Source organism: Callospermophilus lateralis, chromosome 1 (genome assembly GCF_048772815.1).
Source record: "Callospermophilus lateralis isolate mCalLat2 chromosome 1, mCalLat2.hap1, whole genome shotgun sequence".
In the NCBI taxonomy this organism is placed as follows: domain Eukaryota; kingdom Metazoa; phylum Chordata; class Mammalia; order Rodentia; family Sciuridae; genus Callospermophilus; species Callospermophilus lateralis.
The window spans coordinates 169,608,507-169,625,620 of record NC_135305.1 but is presented as its reverse complement, the minus strand read 5'-3'; the positions used below and the strand labels follow the sequence as shown (position 1 = coordinate 169,625,620).

Below are 17,114 nucleotides of genomic sequence, written 5' to 3'. Positions count from 1 at the left end.
AGTCGCAAATGACTGTGTAAGATAAAGAAAAACAACCTCAAACCATTGAGCAAAATGTGTAGCTTAAGAAGAAAGAAACAGAAGAGCAAAATAAGCCCAAAATTAGGAGAAGAAAGGAAATAATAAAGATTAGAAAGTTGGGTGTGGTGACACACGCCTGTAATTTCAGCAACTCAGGAGGCTGAGGCAGGAGGATCGTGAGTTCAAAGCCAGCCTCAGCAACTTAGCAAGGCACTAAGGAACTCAGTGAGACCCTGTCTCTAAATAAAATACAAAATAGGGCTAAGAATGTGGGTCAGTGGTTGAGTGCCCCTGAGTTCAATCCCTGGTACCCCACCCCTGCGCCCCCCGCAAAAGGACATGGAAAAATTAGAACCCTTGCATATTGCTTTTATGATGTAAAATGGTACAGTGCTATGGAAAACCACTTGGAAATTTAAAAATTAAACACAGAATTGATGATCCAGCAATTGCATTCCCAGGTATATAGATCTCAAAGGAGTTAAATCAGGTACTCAAATAGATACATATTTGTGAATATTCAGCTAGTAATTCACAGTAGCCAAAGAGTAGAGACAATCTAAATATCCATAAAAAATAAAGGCATAAACAAATTGTGTTACATCCATATAATGGAATATTATTCAGGTAAGAATTGGAATGAAATACCAATACATGCTACCACATAAGTGAACTTTGAAAGCAGCATGCAATACAAAGACAGATACAGATGGCCACATACTGTATAATTCCATTTCTTTTCAGGGGGTGGGGTACTGAGGATTGAACTCAGGGGCACTCGACCACTGAACCACATCCCCAGCCCTATTTTGTATTTTATTTATACACAGGGTCTCACTGAGCTGTTTAGGGCCTCATTAAGTCTCTGAGGCTGGCTTTCAACTCACGATCCTCCTGCCTCAGCCTCCCCAGCTGCTAGGATTAAGATGTGCACCACCACACCCAGCATATAACTCCATTTCTATGAAATGTCCAAACAGGCAAATCCGTATGGACAGAATGCAAACTGGTGGCTGCTAGGCCCTAAGGGAAGAAGGGTGCAGAGAACAACCCACTTGATGTGTCAAGGTTTCTTCTGAGCAGCTGATGAAAATGTTTTGGAAATAAATAGAGGCTACAAAACATTGTGAATATGCTATAGGTCTATGATTTTTTTTCATTTAAAAATTTTAGTTTTTGTGCTATGAGTTTCACTTTAATTTTTAAAAATATGGCTGGGTGCAGTGTCGCATGACTCTAATCCCAGCGGCTCAGGAGGCTGAGGCAGGAGGATCATGAGTTCTAAGCCAGCCTCAGCAATGGCAAGGCCCTCATCAACTCAATGAGACTCTGTCTCTAAATAAAATACCAAATAGCTCTGGGGAAGTGGCTCAGTGGTTAAGTGTCCCTGGGTTCAATCTCTGGTACCACCCCTGCAAAAAAAAATATGGATGGCAGACATTGCAGAAATGAAACAATGAAGCTGCTGTCATTGATTGCACGGAAATTTGGAAATGAAGACAGAGGCTAAAGGACAGAAGGGGCCGTGGCTGGTCAGGGTGCAGGGAGAGTCATTCTTCAACATTCTTCAAGAGGTTACATAAGTGACATCCCACAGCTGCTAGCCCTGTGCTGGGAACTCGGAGTCCTGCTTCAACAGTACAGGAACATTTGCTTCTATATTAGGGAGGACTGAATCCAGGGGTGAACACAAGACCCAGGGAGGCCCCCTCTCTCCTTTAAGACTGATCAAGTTAAGACTACAGGACCCACAGACCAGGAGGACTCGGGAAAGGTTCCCTCCAAGCCTGATGACTCTGTGCCTTGATCTAACTCATTAGGTTGGAAGAGCCTGGTTTCTTTCTGGGAGGCCAGCTTTGGAATCGTGAGGTTGGGAGCCAAAATAGCCCTTCCACATCCCACCCCAGACCTCCTGCCAAAGGCTCTGGCACGGATCGGATTGTACTCTGTAGCAGCCTCAGCCTCGCGGTTGCAGGAGAAGATAACATCAGCCAGACGCAGAGTCTGCTGTGGATTTGTTTCAAGGAGCACGTGCAGTTGAAGCCAAAGGGTGCAAACTGGGCGGTGGGGCTGTGGACAGAGCCCTGAACTCTGGCAGGGAAGCAGCGACCCTGGGGAGAGGAGCTGGATGGAGCAGAGGGTCTCACGTGCTTGCTCCAGGGCCGCGGAGCTGGGGAGGCCACAGAGTTGGGGAGGCCCTGGAATGCCCTGCACAAACCCTCCCCAGATAAGATGGAAAGAATGTAGCCCAGAATCTTATCTGTTAAAATACCTGTCCCCAGGGACCCGCCTGCCAGGACGCACATTCCGGCTGCTGACAGGTTTGCATGGACACTGGTTTGGTCTCAGGGTCACAGAGCCTGTCGTTTACTCGGTCTTCAAACTGACACCAGACCTGGCGATGCTTGTGCCCTTTTCCACAGGTGACCAAGCACTGCAATAAAAAGAAGAGGCAGTCAGGGGCTGGGCCATGGAGGCTGTGGTTTGGGCCAGCGGAGGGTAGTCACCAGTGAGAAGAGGCGTGGCCTGTCCCCATGGCTGTCTAGACAGACAGACGCACATGCATGCACGTACATGTTCGTTCTCTCTCTCTCTCTCTCTCTCTCTCTCTCTCTCTCTCTCTCTCTCTCTTTCTCTCTCCTTTATTCCCTCCTCCTGCCCTCCTCTCTCTCTTCCTTTCTGTACTTAGTCTCTGAGCCACTTTTAAACAGAGAATAAACTCAACAGAGCGTCAATCCCTGAAATACTGAAAAGACAGCATTCGTGATTCTCTAGGGGTTTAAGTCCAAGTGACCTGTGTTTGAACCCCAATGCAATCAAGTCAGAGGGGCCCCCTGGGCTTTCATTTTCTCATCTGTAAAATGGGTTAACAGTCCTGCCTCCTGCAAAGTGTTGTGAACACTAAAGGAAAGGCATCCGGGTAAAGGACTTAGCACAAATTTTACCTCAAAACATGTCAATTATCAATGTCATTATTGTTCATGTCCATTTAAGAAACATTTTTTGGGGGCAAGCACTGGGGATTGAACCCAGGGGTGCTTAACCACCGAGCCACATCCCCAGCCCTATTTTGTATTTTATTGAGAGACAGGGTCTCACTGAGTTGCTTAGGGCCTCCCTAGTTGCTGAGGCTGGCCTTGAACTCGCCATCCTCCTGCTTTAGCCTCCCAAGTCTCTGAGATTACAGGCGTGCGCCACCGTACCCAGCTTACTTTAGAAATTTTGAAAAATAAAGGACATTACTATAGTCAAAATCTCACTGCACGAGGGCCAAGTGTGAACTACACTTAGCTGTTTCCCTTCCAGTGTTTTTATCTAAGGAATTTTGGACCATTCTGAGTTCTTAGTCTGATCTTCCCCACTCCTAACTGATCAAAGGTCTGTTACCTAATTGGACATGATACTTCACCTAGAATTAGCCATCTAAGTGAAATTCAAGCCTACTACCACCTTTCATTTTTCTTGGTGGGGCGGATACCAGGGATTGACCTAGGGGTGCTTAACCACTGAGCCACATCCCCAGCCCTTTTTATATTTATTTAGAGACAGGGTCTTGCTGAGTTGCTGAGGCTGGCTGTGAACTCGTGATCCTCCTGCCTCAGCCTCCAGAGCTGCTGGGGTTGCAGGCGTGGGCCACAGCACCCGGCCTCCTCCTTTCCGGTTTTTTTAAACCAGATAAGAGAGAGTTTAACTGAGACCTCAAACTTAGGTCTACGGGTCCCCTTGCCAGGAGCCCTCACCACCGCCTGTGCCACTGCGTCCCCACCATTCATTCCACTGACACTAACGCTCTCCTCTTCAGACCCGCACTTTATTTGATGGTGAAGGTAAATGGTTAAGGCTGCACGTCCGTGGAAGAGGGAAGGACAGGGCTGGGGTCACTGTGGCTGTAAGGACCCTCCTCCCCACACTCCTGACTTGGCTCCTTCACACTGGAACCTTGATCCCCTTCCTCCTGCGTCCCCTTAGGAAGGTGGAAGGAGTGGCCTCTTGGTGACTCTCCTGGGCTGGGCTCACCCGGGCGAAGCTCAGCGGCCTTCTTCTCACTGTCTTAGACACAAACTTCATGAGCTCAGGGATGAGAAAGGCCCGGGTCTGGACCTCGGCCTGGTCCTTTTCTCTTTCATCTAAGTTTTCCTCCAGTAAATGGATGCCAGAGTCAGAGGTCCCTCCCTGGGGTGGACGTCTCTTATTTCCAAGATGAGGACTTGAGGCCTGAGCTAGCCGAGCCTCAGGATTACTACAGTCCTGACTCCCACTCAGATACTTAGGGCTCAACGAGGGGGGAGGGTGAGAGCTGGGACTCCAAAGTCACCAACAGAAGCTCTCGTGGTGGATCCAGACACACCCCGTGACGTCAAGGTCTCTGGTGGACAAGGCCCAGTTAGTACTCAGTCACAGCCTGGGTGGGGAACGGGGTGGAGGGAGAGGTTCTGTAGGTTCAGCCTTCAACACACCAGGGGGACCCACAGTCAGCTATCCAAGGCCACCTGGGGAACAGCAGCTCCTCCACCTCACCTCTGACCAGTCTCCCGATTTCCACTGTGGACACGGGAACTCATTGCACCTCTGAATGGTGACTTTTTCCTGATGGGCACATTTGCTGTCATCCAGGACGTCATTGCGGGTGTTGACACAAATAGCCCTTCTCCTTTGGCTTCCCCCATCGCAGCTTTTAGAACACTGTAAGGAAAAGTCCAATCAGACCACTGCAGATTCAAGATCCTCTTCTAACCTTAACCACCAACCCACCTGGCTGACTCTACTTTTTCTTTTGGAGAGATTTCTTTTGCATGCTCTCACTTTATTACCTGGGTCTATATTGAAGTCCGCAGTAGCTCATTGGCATAGGAAAATAAAATTGGAAATGGACTGAGAGGTCTAGAAAAGTGGCTGGTTGATTTGTTTTACCACTTGCAATTGTTCTGCCTGGGTCAGATATTACCAATCAATCATGGGATTCTTTCCTTCTGAGCTTGAATGGGTTCAGGCATTACATATCAATCACAGTACTCTTCTACACAGCCTAAAAGGGGCTTCTTGTTCTCCTTTTTTTTTTTTTTTTTGTACTAGGGATTGAACCCAGGGGTGCTTAACCACTGAGCCACATCCCCAGCCCTTTTTATATTTTATTTAGAGACAGGGTCTCACTGAGGTGCTTAGGGCCTCGCTTTTGCTGAGGAACTCACAATCCTCCTGCCTCAGCCTCCCCAGCTGCTAGGATGACAGGTGTGCACCACTGCTTCTAGCTAAATGGGGCTTCTTAATGCAATCCTGCAAGAAGTCACCATCAAGTCATCCGACTCATCCAAGAGGACGCTCTTCTATGAGAACCAACTTACTTCAGTCCAAGCCGAATAGCGCCAGCCGCCTGTGTTACATTCTCCTGAGCATTTCTCCCGGTTGCTTGGTTTTGGGTGACTGTTGCAATAACTATCATCCACCTTCTCGGTCTTGCCATCTAGCCTGCTGTATTTGGCACAGAAGATGTCTAATGTGCGGTAACCTAAACCACACTGGGCACTGCATTCACTCCTGCTGGCCACATGCCACCTGTGAAGCAGAATAAGGAGAAACCAATGCATCTGTTAAAATATACGTGCTCAGCCAATGAGCGGAAGAGGTGAGTTCTTTTTTCTTCCTTAACTCAAATACCCTGGAGCTCAAAGCCCCACTGAGTTACTGAAATACAATTTCAAACCAACTATCCATGTATTTTTTATGGCTGTGGGTATGCATAGAAGTCAAAGAATGATGACCAGAGCATCTTTGGGAAGATTCTCTCTGATACAGACCATCTGAAATTTAAGGAACCAAGAAGAAGAAAAAAAATTTTTTTGGAATTCAACTGAGCAGAAAGAGCCACTTCATATTTAAAAAGTTCATGCAATCTAGCATTTCATTTGACTTCTTCTAACAGAGAACTACTCTTGGAAACCAATCACAGGAAGCCTCTGCTGCCTGGGCCCAGGCTAGGAAGTGCTCAATAAACATTCTGTAAGTTACTCAAAGAATGAAGAATTTACACTGCAACTGTGAATTTCCAGTATGTTAAACCCTGTGCACTATTATCTGAGAATAAAGACTAAATTCTGCAAAGATGTGATCTACATGCTATAAAAATTAATTATAAGCTTTAAAAATTAGATTTGAATCTATAAATCTTTGTAACCCCAGTATCTTTAATGAAACTTTGTAGGCACACAGTAAGTGCTCAATAAATACCAATAAATTGTCAATTTCTTTCAACACCCTAGAAACAAAGTCAGCAGGGCTTAAATTGAAAAAAAAAAAGTGAAAATTAATAAAATGAGGTCTTTTTTTTTTGTACCAGGGATTGAACTCAGGGGCAATCAACCACTGAGCCCCATCCCCAGCCCTATTTTGTATTTTATTTAGAGACAGGGTCTCACTGAGTTGCTTAGGGCCTTGCTTTTGCTGAGGCTGGCTGGGAACCCTTGCCTCAGCAGGAATAAACTAAATAAAAGAACTTGAAATACAATTTTGTTGGTTGAATTTACAAATTCAGAAAAGATGATTTCTTGATAATCTTCACTGGATTTGACTTTTGGAATTTGGCTACTGCTTGGAAATTGGATGGAGTGTTGATCTCCAGTGTTTTAAGAGTTCTTCCATGTACAACTGTTTGGAAAAGGAGTAGGGGGCAGGGGAGAGGATTATTCCATGATACGCTTGTCATGGAATTTCTCACTGATGCTCAGAAGCAGGTCAGAGGTGCCCATTGGCAAGGACAGTGGGCTGGAGACTGTCCCTTGGAGGGACACAGTATCGAGAGGATTTTGTTCTAACCCAGAACACATTCAGCGGGGCTTGAGGACCAGCGCTTCATCTCATCCCATCACAGTTTAACAGGGGCAAACTCTCTCTTCCTGCAGGACGGAGGGCAAAAGTGTGGACCAACTCAACAGAAGCATCTGGAACTTTCAGCTGCACTTTGATTCTTGGCTACCCTCTGGGACAGGTTGTTTTCCATCCAGGATCAAGGAGGCAGTCACCCCAACCAAAGTCATTTCCCTGATGTCCACACGATGCCCAGAATCTTGGCAAAGAGGCTTGCAGAGTCTGTGGGAAGGTCATGTGAAAAATTCTTCCCAAACACTGTCACATGACTTAGATTCTCTTCCTGGACAGTGGTCTAACTTCGGTGTGCTGAGATCATTGAGTTCATTTCATGGGAAATTAAACACAATTATATTTAATGAGAAATTTTCATAAAACCCTTCTCTAATGTCTCGTCAATAAGTGGAAACTGAGGGACAATGTGTGATTGTGTTTGTGTGGGGGGCGGGGGGGGGGTTCTGTGTAAGGATTGTGGGATTAAATGATTTTGAGAACTATTAAATTAAACTGGCTTCCATATCCATACTACAGATCTTCTCAGAGCATCCAGGATATTGATCAGCATTATGCATCTCCACCTGGGGAAGGACTTGTTTGGTAGGGCTTTTCAAAAACACTGGTTTGAGCTGGGCATGGTGGTGCATGACTGTAATCCTAAAGGCTCAGGAGGCTGAGGCAGGAGGATTGTGAGTTCAAAGCCAGCCTCAGCAACACAGCGAGGCCCTAAGCAACATAGTGAGACTCTGTCTGTAAGTAAAATATAAAAAAGGCCTGGGGAATGTGGCTCAGTGATTAGTAACCCCGGGTTCAATCCCCAGTACCCAAAATAATTAGTACAAATCATGATTATATTGACATCAGGCTGACAGAGTGAAGGGGGAACTAGCCAGCTGTGTGACGTTGGGCAATCTGCTTAACTTCTCTTAGTCTAATTTGTAAAATGGTGACGATACCTGTGTTATACTGGTATTTGAGAAATCAACAGGCTATTAATTCTATCAATAGAATAATACAAGATTATATAGAAGGCAATAAGAAATATAAATACTACCCTATCAATGTGAGACTATTAACAGAATAACATATAACTGTTAAAAGTAGTTCTTAGAAAACACGTGACTATATTCTATGACTTTCACAGTGATGGTGACACAGTAATAATTAGAAAAGAAGGCTAATCCGAAAGTGCTACCTTTCTCAATTTATTTAGGCTGTATCTCAAGGAATCTATACACCAATTTAGTTTTTTCTGACAAACATTAGTGATTAATTCAGTCCAGCAGTTAGTCCACTAATTATTTTTTCTGAAAGGACCTTTAATTCTAATTTAACTGAATCGACTGAATCAAATGGGTTTATATGGACACTTCTGAAAAATAAAAATATTGTCTTAAATTGGGCATGGTGACAAGGTGTAATCCCAGCACTTAGGGAGGCTGAGGTAGGAGGATCATGAATTCAAAGCCAGCCTCAGCAAAAGCAAGATGCTAAGTATCTCAGCAAGACCCTGTCTCTAAATAAAATACAAAAAAGTAGGGCTGGGGATGTGGCTCAGTGGTCTAGTGCCCCTGAGTTCAATCCCCAGTACCCCTACCTTGCTGAAAAAAAGAATGTTGATAGTGTGAATGTTCACCTTTTAATGACTAATATTTTATTTTTTACAGTAACATGTGACTTTGGTCAATGCTTTTGGGCAAGCCAATAAGCAAGCAGGTTAGTAACAATGTGTCGAGAGGAAGTGTGTGAGGGTAGAAAGGTGGTGTCTTTGAAGTCAGAGCCTCAGGTCAGGACTGGCTGAGAGACAGCATACTTATCACAATTTCCATTTTTACTCCCATGACAGGCATTACTAATCGATCACAGCACTCTTTTCTCCCTGCCTCCAAATCTGCACTCCATCCAGCACTATAGGAAGCCTGCACTACTTGAGAGGCTTTGGCCCCGTGCTGTGGGAACTTCAAAATGTTCAAGTAGTCACTCTGCAGCTTACGAATGGTGAGACCTTAACACAGTCATATACCACTCTCTGCCTCTAATCTCTGGACTGCAAAAGAAGGATGAAGTGGCAGCACACCTTAGCTGCATCCACTTGACATGTAGAATACACAAGGCACCCCCAGGTTCTTCACTAGGACACTGTCAACCTCGCAGAGATGAGGAAAGCTTTAGGGTCCTCCACCCATTCAATACTTCCTGCCTCCAACTTCGCTTTCATAAATATTTGTTTGAATATCTAGATAGTTCTAAATAGACTTTCTTCTTGCTCCTCCATGCAACTTTGGCACGCCTAAGAGTTCATGTTCTGGGTGGAATGTGCCCTAGGCGGATGCAGAACATTATGGGCATAGAGGGATAAAGTCCCCCCACTCTTTGTTTTAAAGACTTTTAATTATTATTTTAAAATTTTAATTATTATTAATATTATTGGTACTGGGGATTGAACCTAGAGGCACTTATCAGTGAGCCACATCCCAAGCCCTTTTTATATTTTATTTAGACACAGGGTCTCCCTAGGTTGCCTAGGGCCTTGCTAAGTTGCTGAGGCTAGTCTTGAACTCTTGATCCTCCTGCTTCAGCCTCCGGAGCCACTGGGATGACAGGTCGGCTAGTTTCCCCACCTCTGGCTGACTTTGAATACCTCATCAGTGAGTTCTGAAGATCAAGGTGGAATGTTTTCTGGTAAGTGCCACACTCTACTGACTCTTTAATTTAAGAGAACAAGAAATCCACTGGCATGTGTTTTAGATGATAGGATCTAACGGATGGAGAACTGGCTAGAGCTCATCCCACGAAACACGAGGAAGCAGGACTGAAGCTGAGAACCCCCTCCTTCTGATCCACACGCCCAGACTCCCCTCAAGACCCTCTCCACTCAGCATCAAAGAGCAGGAGGCACACGGGCCCACCTCAAGTCACAGTCTGTGCCGCAGGCTTCCGTGATGGGTGCTGGCTGGGGCAGCCGATCGCACCTCTGATCCGACACGGTAAGCTGGTCAGATTCCCTGCTGCAAACAGGTTTCCGTTTCCGCTCCCCTGAGCAAAGAGGACAAAAAAATTATTCAGAGCACACAGTCCTACTTAGACTAAGGTCTGGAAAGCATTTTCTATGGGAACACCAGCTTATAAATATTTTCAGTTTTGTTGGCCAGCACGATTTCTGTTGCACGTCTCAACATGACAGGGCAGAAAATACAGTGCCACAGATGATCCATAAACACATGGGTATGGCTGTGTTCCAATAAAACTTTATTTATAAAAGCAGGTGGCAGGCTGGAATTGGCCCTGTGCCTGTAGTTTGTTGACCTTAATTTAGCAAAAGAAAAAAAAAATCAAGAGTTTGTGACTACTGAAACCATGTCTCTGAAAAATTAAAGTGGCAAGTGGATCTTGCTTGACTATGTGCCTATGTGCCAAGCTCTTGAGATAAGCGAACCTAGCATAACCCGAATTTACCAAAATGACACCAAGATTTCATGTAGCTCCAGTCAGAATGGCAAGAATACAAATAATAAGTGCTGGAAAGGATGCAGGGGGAAAGGAACACTTTCACACTGTGGGTGGATCGTAAATGGGTACAACTGTTGTGGAAATCCAAATGGAGGTTTCTCAGAAGACTAGGCAAGGAACCACCATAGGACCCAATTTATCACCCGTCTGTATTTACCTTGAAGAATTAAAGTCATCTTACCACAGTGACACATGCACAGCCAGGTTTACAGCAGCACAATCCACAATAGGCAGACTATGGAACCAGCCTGGGTGTCCACCAGTGGATGAATGGATAAAGAAAATGTGGTCTATATATACAGGGGAGTTTTATTTGGCCATAAATAAAAAATGAAATGTCATTTGCGGTAAAATGGATGAACTAGAGATCATTATGTTAAGGGAAATAAACCAAATTCAGAAGGTCAAGGATTGTATGTTTCTCTCATATATAGAAGCTAAAGAAAAAGATCTGGGTACAGTGGCACACACGTCTGTAATCCCAGAGGCTAGGGAGGCTGAGGCAGGAGGATCGTGAGTTCAAGGCCAGCCTCAGCAAAATTGAGGTCCTAAGCAACTCAGAGAGATCCTATCCCTGAATAAAATGCAAAATAGGGCTGGGGATGGGGCTCAGTGGTCCATGGCCCTTAGTTCAACACCTGGTACCAAAAATCATCATCATCATCATCATCATCACCATCATCATCACCATCATCATCTCTTGGAATCCCCACAAAAGAAACGCGCAGGCGGTACCTTGGCAGGGCTTGCTGCACGCCTGCCAGGGGCCGTGACTGTTCCAGTAGAACTGCTGAGGCTTGTCTTCGATGGGAACGTTGAAGGAGTAGCGCACGTCGGGGTTGTAGAGCTTCCCCACCGACAAAACCTGCGGGCAGGAAGACGGGGTGGTCAGCCCAGCCCCAGCCCAGGGAGGGGCGTGGCCAGGGCAGGTCCTACCTGCAGCAGCAGCTCCTGCTCAATGCGGTCCGTGGAGTTGATGCGCTCCACCACGTTGTCCGACCCGCTGTACTCAATCACAGCGCTCCCAACGCGGATTTCCCTTTTGGACATGGTGACGACGAAGTCTCCGTTGAGCAAGAATTCACCTTTACTGCTTGATAAAGCTGTGGGTGACGACAGAGAACCTGCTGATCCGCTGCCCATGAGCTTTTGTGTGAAATATGAAATACTGCGATCATCAAGAATGCGAGTAACAGCAGATGTTGGCCAGGGTGTGGGGGAAAGGGTCACTCATGCGTTGCTGGTGGGAGTGCACATTGGTGCAACCACTCTGGAAAGCAGTGTGGAGATTCCTTAGAAAACTAGGAATGGAACCACTATTTGACCCAGTTAGCCATTCCTCAGTATATACCAAAGGACTTAAAATCAGCATACTACAGTGATGCAGCCACTTCAATTTACAATAGCTAAGCTATGGAGCCAACCTAGGTGTCCCTCAATAGATGAATGGATAACGAAAATGTGGTACATATACACAATGGAATATTATGCAGCCTTAAAGAAGAATGAAATTATGGCATTTGCCAGTAAATGGATGGAACTGGAGACCATCATGCTAAGCAAAATAAGCCAATCCAAAAAAACCAAAGTCCACATGTTCTCTCTGATATACAGATGAAACTGGAGGTAGGGAGGGAAAAATAGAAGTTCACTGGATTAGACAAAGGGGAATGGAGGTAAGGGAGGGGGATGGGAATAGGAAAGACAGTGGAGTGAATGGGACAGAACATTCCTATCTTCATTTATGAATACACGACCAGGGAAACTTCACATCATGCACAACCACAAGACTGAGAAGTTAGACTCCATGTATGCATAATAGGTCAGAATACACTCTACTGCCATGTATATATAAAAAGATCAAATAAAAAATTGTAAACAAAAAAAAAAGACAATGAGATCCCACCCTGACAGGCAGAGAGTCCACAGATCAGGGGCTTTGCAGCTCCACAGGCACGAGCACATTCCTGATTCGCCCAATGCCAGCTGTGTGTCCTTAGGCAATCCACTTTCCCTCTCTGTCTCCATTTCTTTATCTTTTAAAATGGAGATAAAACATCTACTCCTGAGGGTGACTATGGAAACCAAGTGCAATAGAGAAAACTAAGAGAAACCCAATACAGGGATCTGGTGAGCCTGGGGCTCCCTGAAGAAGCCCCACAGTCACAGGACCACAGATGGAAGCAAACGTATTTCATTTGATTTGAAAATGCACAGCCGTGCGTGGAGAAGGTCTGCGATCCCCTCCCACCCAGGCACACTTGGTGTATGCCGTCATTACTTGAGCCTGCTGAGTCTTTGTGAGGTCACCTCTATTTGACAAATGGAGATACCTGCAAATACACAATATGATGCTCAGTGCCACCTTTCCAATGAGGCCCAGGGTGGCGGCCAGCCTCACACGTGGCCCTGTGGATCCTTTTCTCCAGGCAGTCACCCTGTCTGCCCCCACTCCTACACCCAACAGGAAGGACTGGGAAAACCAGGAACTCAACCACTAAGCCCCATCCCAGTCCTTTTTTGTGTTTTATTTAGAGACAGGGTCTCACTGAGTTGCTTAGGGCCTCACTAAGTTGCTGAGGCTGGCTTTGAACTTGTGATCCTCCTGCCTCAGCCTCCTGAGCTGCTGGGATTAGAGGCCTGTGCACCATGCCTGGCCTCTCTCTTCCTTCGATCTCTAGTTTTAGGGGAGGCTAGCTGCAAGGTGATGGGATGCCCAGGCTGAGTCAGAGAACTGAGTCCTTCTGCCAACCGCAGGAGCGTCCGCCAGCCAGGAGTGGATCCTCCAGCTCCAGGGGAGCCTCTGGATGAGGCCACAGCCCTAAGTGTCGTCACCTCACACCAGCCTTCAAACCAGAAGCACCCAGTTTCACTGCTCCCACATTCCCCATGTGAGAAACAGAGACATTTCCTACCCTGTGACGTGGCACTGTGTCTTGGGATAACTTGTAACACCACAGCAGCCCTAGACACCTGCCTGGACCATTCTTTTCCAAACTGCAGTTGTCACTCAGGGTCAGCACAGATTCCATCCCTTTCCCATCCTCATTTTCCTGCATGGCCTTTTGATTCTGCACAACTATCGGAGGCCCCCAGGGGCGAGAGTGTGGGCACTGTCTCACGACCCACTACTACTGTGCTTCTTAAGGGGAAATAGCAGGTGCTCACTAAAGTCATATTTTTTTAAGTGAATGTTCCCCAAATCTTGCAAAAAGTAAAAGAATCAGTGAAGCTGAAGAAGCAGAATTGGAAAACTGCTTGGATCAAGTGCCAAAACACTGGCCAGATGAGGAGCTGGCTGAATTGAAGCAATGATGAAAACTAAGATAATGAAACTCAGAGAATCAGACAGTCGAATGGTGGTTACAGGGGGCTGGAAGGAGGGGGAATGGGGAGAGGGTTCAAAGATGAATAAATGTTGCAGATCTGATGTACTGCACGGTGGCAATGAGTCCAGAGGGTCGGTCATCAGCGTCATTTCCAGCTGGATATGCACATGCACAAATACAAGTAAGGAAATGGTCGCTATGCTAAAACATGTAAATTACCCTGTTTTGGTGATTATTTCACAATGTAGAGTTATATCAAAATGGCAAGCAAGGCGCAGTGGCCCATGCTTGTCATCCCAGCAGCTTGGAGGCTGAGGCAGGAGGATCGTGAGTTCAAAGCCAGCCTCAGCAACTTAGAGAGGCCCTAAACAACTCAGTGAGACCCTGTCTCTAAATAAAATATAAAAAGGGCTGGGGGTGTGGCTCAGGGGTCGAGTGCTTCTCGGTACGATCCCCAGTACCAAAAAATAAAATAAACAAAATAAAATAAAAATTAAAAGGCCCATGGACTCACACTCTAAGAGAAGAAGGCACTACTGTCTTGTCATACAAACTGACTGCAAAACTTACAGAAATATAGGTACTGATGGCTTTTGATCTCCAATCTAAAAAACTCGGAATGACTCCAATTAAAATGTAATTTGTTGAATATGAGCTAAAAAGAATCTTATTTTCATGCTTTCAGATTTACTTCTCAAGATAAAATTCCAACCATATCTTTTCCTTCTATTTGTGGTAAAACCTCGGTTTCATTTTTAGGGAGTTGGCCTTCTACTGCCCAGTCATCAACTGCTTCGGGCCATTTAACCTGGAAGGTCACCATGGATTCCCATGCACGGTCCCCTCACCACACCTCCGTGACATCGACTCTGCTATTCCTGACTTAAGGGAGAAACAGGCCTGACTTGGTATTAAATTAACTTCCCGAGGCCAGGTGGCTTCTAATCATGAAAATCTCTCTCCAGAATTTGGGAGCCACTAACATTTTCCAAGAAGGGCCTCAGCAAATGTTCAATGAATGAATTTATGCATCCTTTCCTTGGTTTACAAGTGGAAATCAAATTTGTTTAGGTTCACAGCTTTTAAAAAATTTAAAGAGTGGGTCTTGCTAGACAGCCTATGCCTTGGAGTAAAGAAATCATTTAAAAAATTGCTTTTTTAAACCCAAAAAAGATCCCTACCCTTAGTAGGTGTGCTACTGATGAAGTGGTGGTACACACCTGTCATCCCAGCTGCTGGGGAGGCTGAGCAGGAGGATCGTGAATTCAAAGCCAGCCTCAGCCAAAGCGAGGCCCTAAGCAACTCAGTGAGACTCTGTCTCTAAATAAAATACAACATAGGGCTGGGGACAAGGCTCAGTGGTCGAGGGCCCCTGGGTTCAATCCCTGGTACCCGGAAAAAAAATAATAAAGAGCAAGTGACAGATTGAACCTGACACTGGTGACAGGGAGAACAGAGTGCTTCCAGCCCAGTGACTGTCCCCAGTCAGTGTAACCCTTGGGCAGCCCTGTCTCGCCTGCAGCCCCTGCAGTGTGGGGCCCACCTGCCATGCAGGATGCCGGAGCTCCAGTGGGTCACTGACCGGACGAGTGGTTTCCATGGCACCTTGGGTGTCCTGGAGCTGCTCCCTCAAGCGGGTCACTTACACGGTGACGGCATGATGTGCTGTCAACCAAATCACCTAATTCTTTCAAGCTAAGTTACGGGCTGGCTATGCTGCTGACGCTTCACTGGAGATGGGGAAGTGGAATGTCACATGCCAGCCCCGCCAAGGAAGCCACAGTGGAGCCTTGTCCATGCTCACCGCATGGCGGTGCCGGCGAAGGTTAACCCGGCTTCCTCTCCTAATTACGCCCACCTGGGGGGATGCCATCCTGCACCCCGTGTTTCTTATTCCAGTTCACGGGGAAGAGAGAAGAGGCCAGGAGCTGGAATGCTGGGATTTGCTCTGGTAAACATCCCAGGTACAAGTAAAGCCATCTGGCGAAAGAAAATTTCTGCTTTATCTTTCACCGAATCAGTTTCTGTTTTCCCACTGCCACAGCTAGCCAAGGGCCTGTCATCCCACCAGCTTGGGAGGCTAAGGCAGGAGGATCGCAAGTTTGAGGCCAGCCTCAGCAACTTAGCGAGGCCCTAAGCAACTCAGCAAGACCCTGTCTCTAAATAAAACATAAAAAAGAGCTGGGGATGTGGCTCAGTGGGTAAGCACCTCTGGGTTCAATTCCTGGTACTCCCCCCCCCCACCAGAAAAAAAAAAAAAAAAAAAGACAAAAAGAAATGAGCACTTTCCCCAAGGGATAGGCTCAGAACAGGTGAGGCCGTACAACTTGGCTTTCACCCAGTGGCAGGGAGGGGTCTATGTGCAAGGACCACCTTTGACTGGGAGGCTTTCTGCTTCGGTACCTTGTGAAACAAATAGTTTCCTGAAAATCAGAGCCTCCTGCTCCACCTCCCGCTAATGCGATTAGGAGAGCTGATTTCCTGGGGGCTCTCCTCCCCGTTGCACCCATCAGAACCCGATTGCCACATTGTCTTCTGGAAACTGCTCCCTCATCAAAACACACAGGAAGCGCCTGGCTGGACTGATTTGATAAAACCACCAGGGATCAGGGTGAAGATCGCTTAGCAACAGAAGAGCTGAGAGACGGGCGCATGCTCAGCCCAGCGCGGGCTGCGGTCCCCTTCCTGCCATATCTCCTCTAAGCCAAGGCAAACATCTCCAAACCCCAGCCTTGATGACATCAAATTGTTCCTGCCTTCTAAGACACCTCTGTGAGGTCTCCGCTTTCACACTCGACGGACTGTGTCTCCGAATCTGTGCTTGGGCACTTTGGTGTCCAGAGAGACTGTTCTCAGGCCATCAAGGGACATTCTCCTCCTATTCCATTAAAGAGCCACGAGGGGCTGGGACTGCCTGTTCCAGATGACACATCTTCTTTAATTTTGTTTTCATCCTTTGCAAGAGATTAAGATCCTTCGGTGATGAATAAGAGGTTCTCTGGAGGCCCACCCCAAATTCCAACACCTGACACGGGCTGATTGAGTCGAACGGAATTGAGGCTGCTTAACTGGAGAGCGATCATTTTCCCAAACAGGAGGAGGAGAGAAGAGAATCCTCTTCCTTTGGAGGAGAGGAAAGAAAGAGCTCAACATGGCTTTCAGCTAGCAGGAATTCAATTTCCCCAGGAAGCTGAGTGCAGCGCTGCTTGATTTAATTAGGAAGTAGGGAAGGTCACAGTCACAGGCACAAATTTATAACCAAGTACATGGAGAAAAACCTTTGACTCATTTTGCACCGTGGGGAAATGAGAAATCCTTGAAAATATCATTTGAAAATGGTTTCCAAGAACTTTGTCCATTGTCTTATTTGATTTCTTGCTGTAACTGTGGTGCCAG

The 17,114-nt window shown here is 46.4% G+C and overlaps 1 protein-coding gene across 4 annotated transcripts in view; it reads right to left on the bottom strand.

Moving 5' to 3' along the window:
• Adamts9 (ADAM metallopeptidase with thrombospondin type 1 motif 9) overlaps positions 1-17,114 on the bottom strand; it is a 156,340-nt gene that overhangs the window by 80,718 nt on the left and 58,508 nt on the right. For all 4 annotated transcript variants that reach the window (XM_076868927.1, XM_076869093.1, XM_076869015.1 and 1 more), the window contains 6 exons: positions 11,326-11,492; positions 11,125-11,254; positions 9,789-9,915; positions 5,364-5,574; positions 4,540-4,704; positions 2,294-2,455 (listed from right to left, as the gene is read on the bottom strand). In XM_076868927.1, coding sequence (XP_076725042.1) covers positions 2,294-2,455; positions 4,540-4,704; positions 5,364-5,574; positions 9,789-9,915; positions 11,125-11,254; positions 11,326-11,492 — 962 coding nt within the window. The remainder of the gene's footprint in view (positions 1-2,293; positions 2,456-4,539; positions 4,705-5,363; positions 5,575-9,788; positions 9,916-11,124; positions 11,255-11,325; positions 11,493-17,114) is intronic.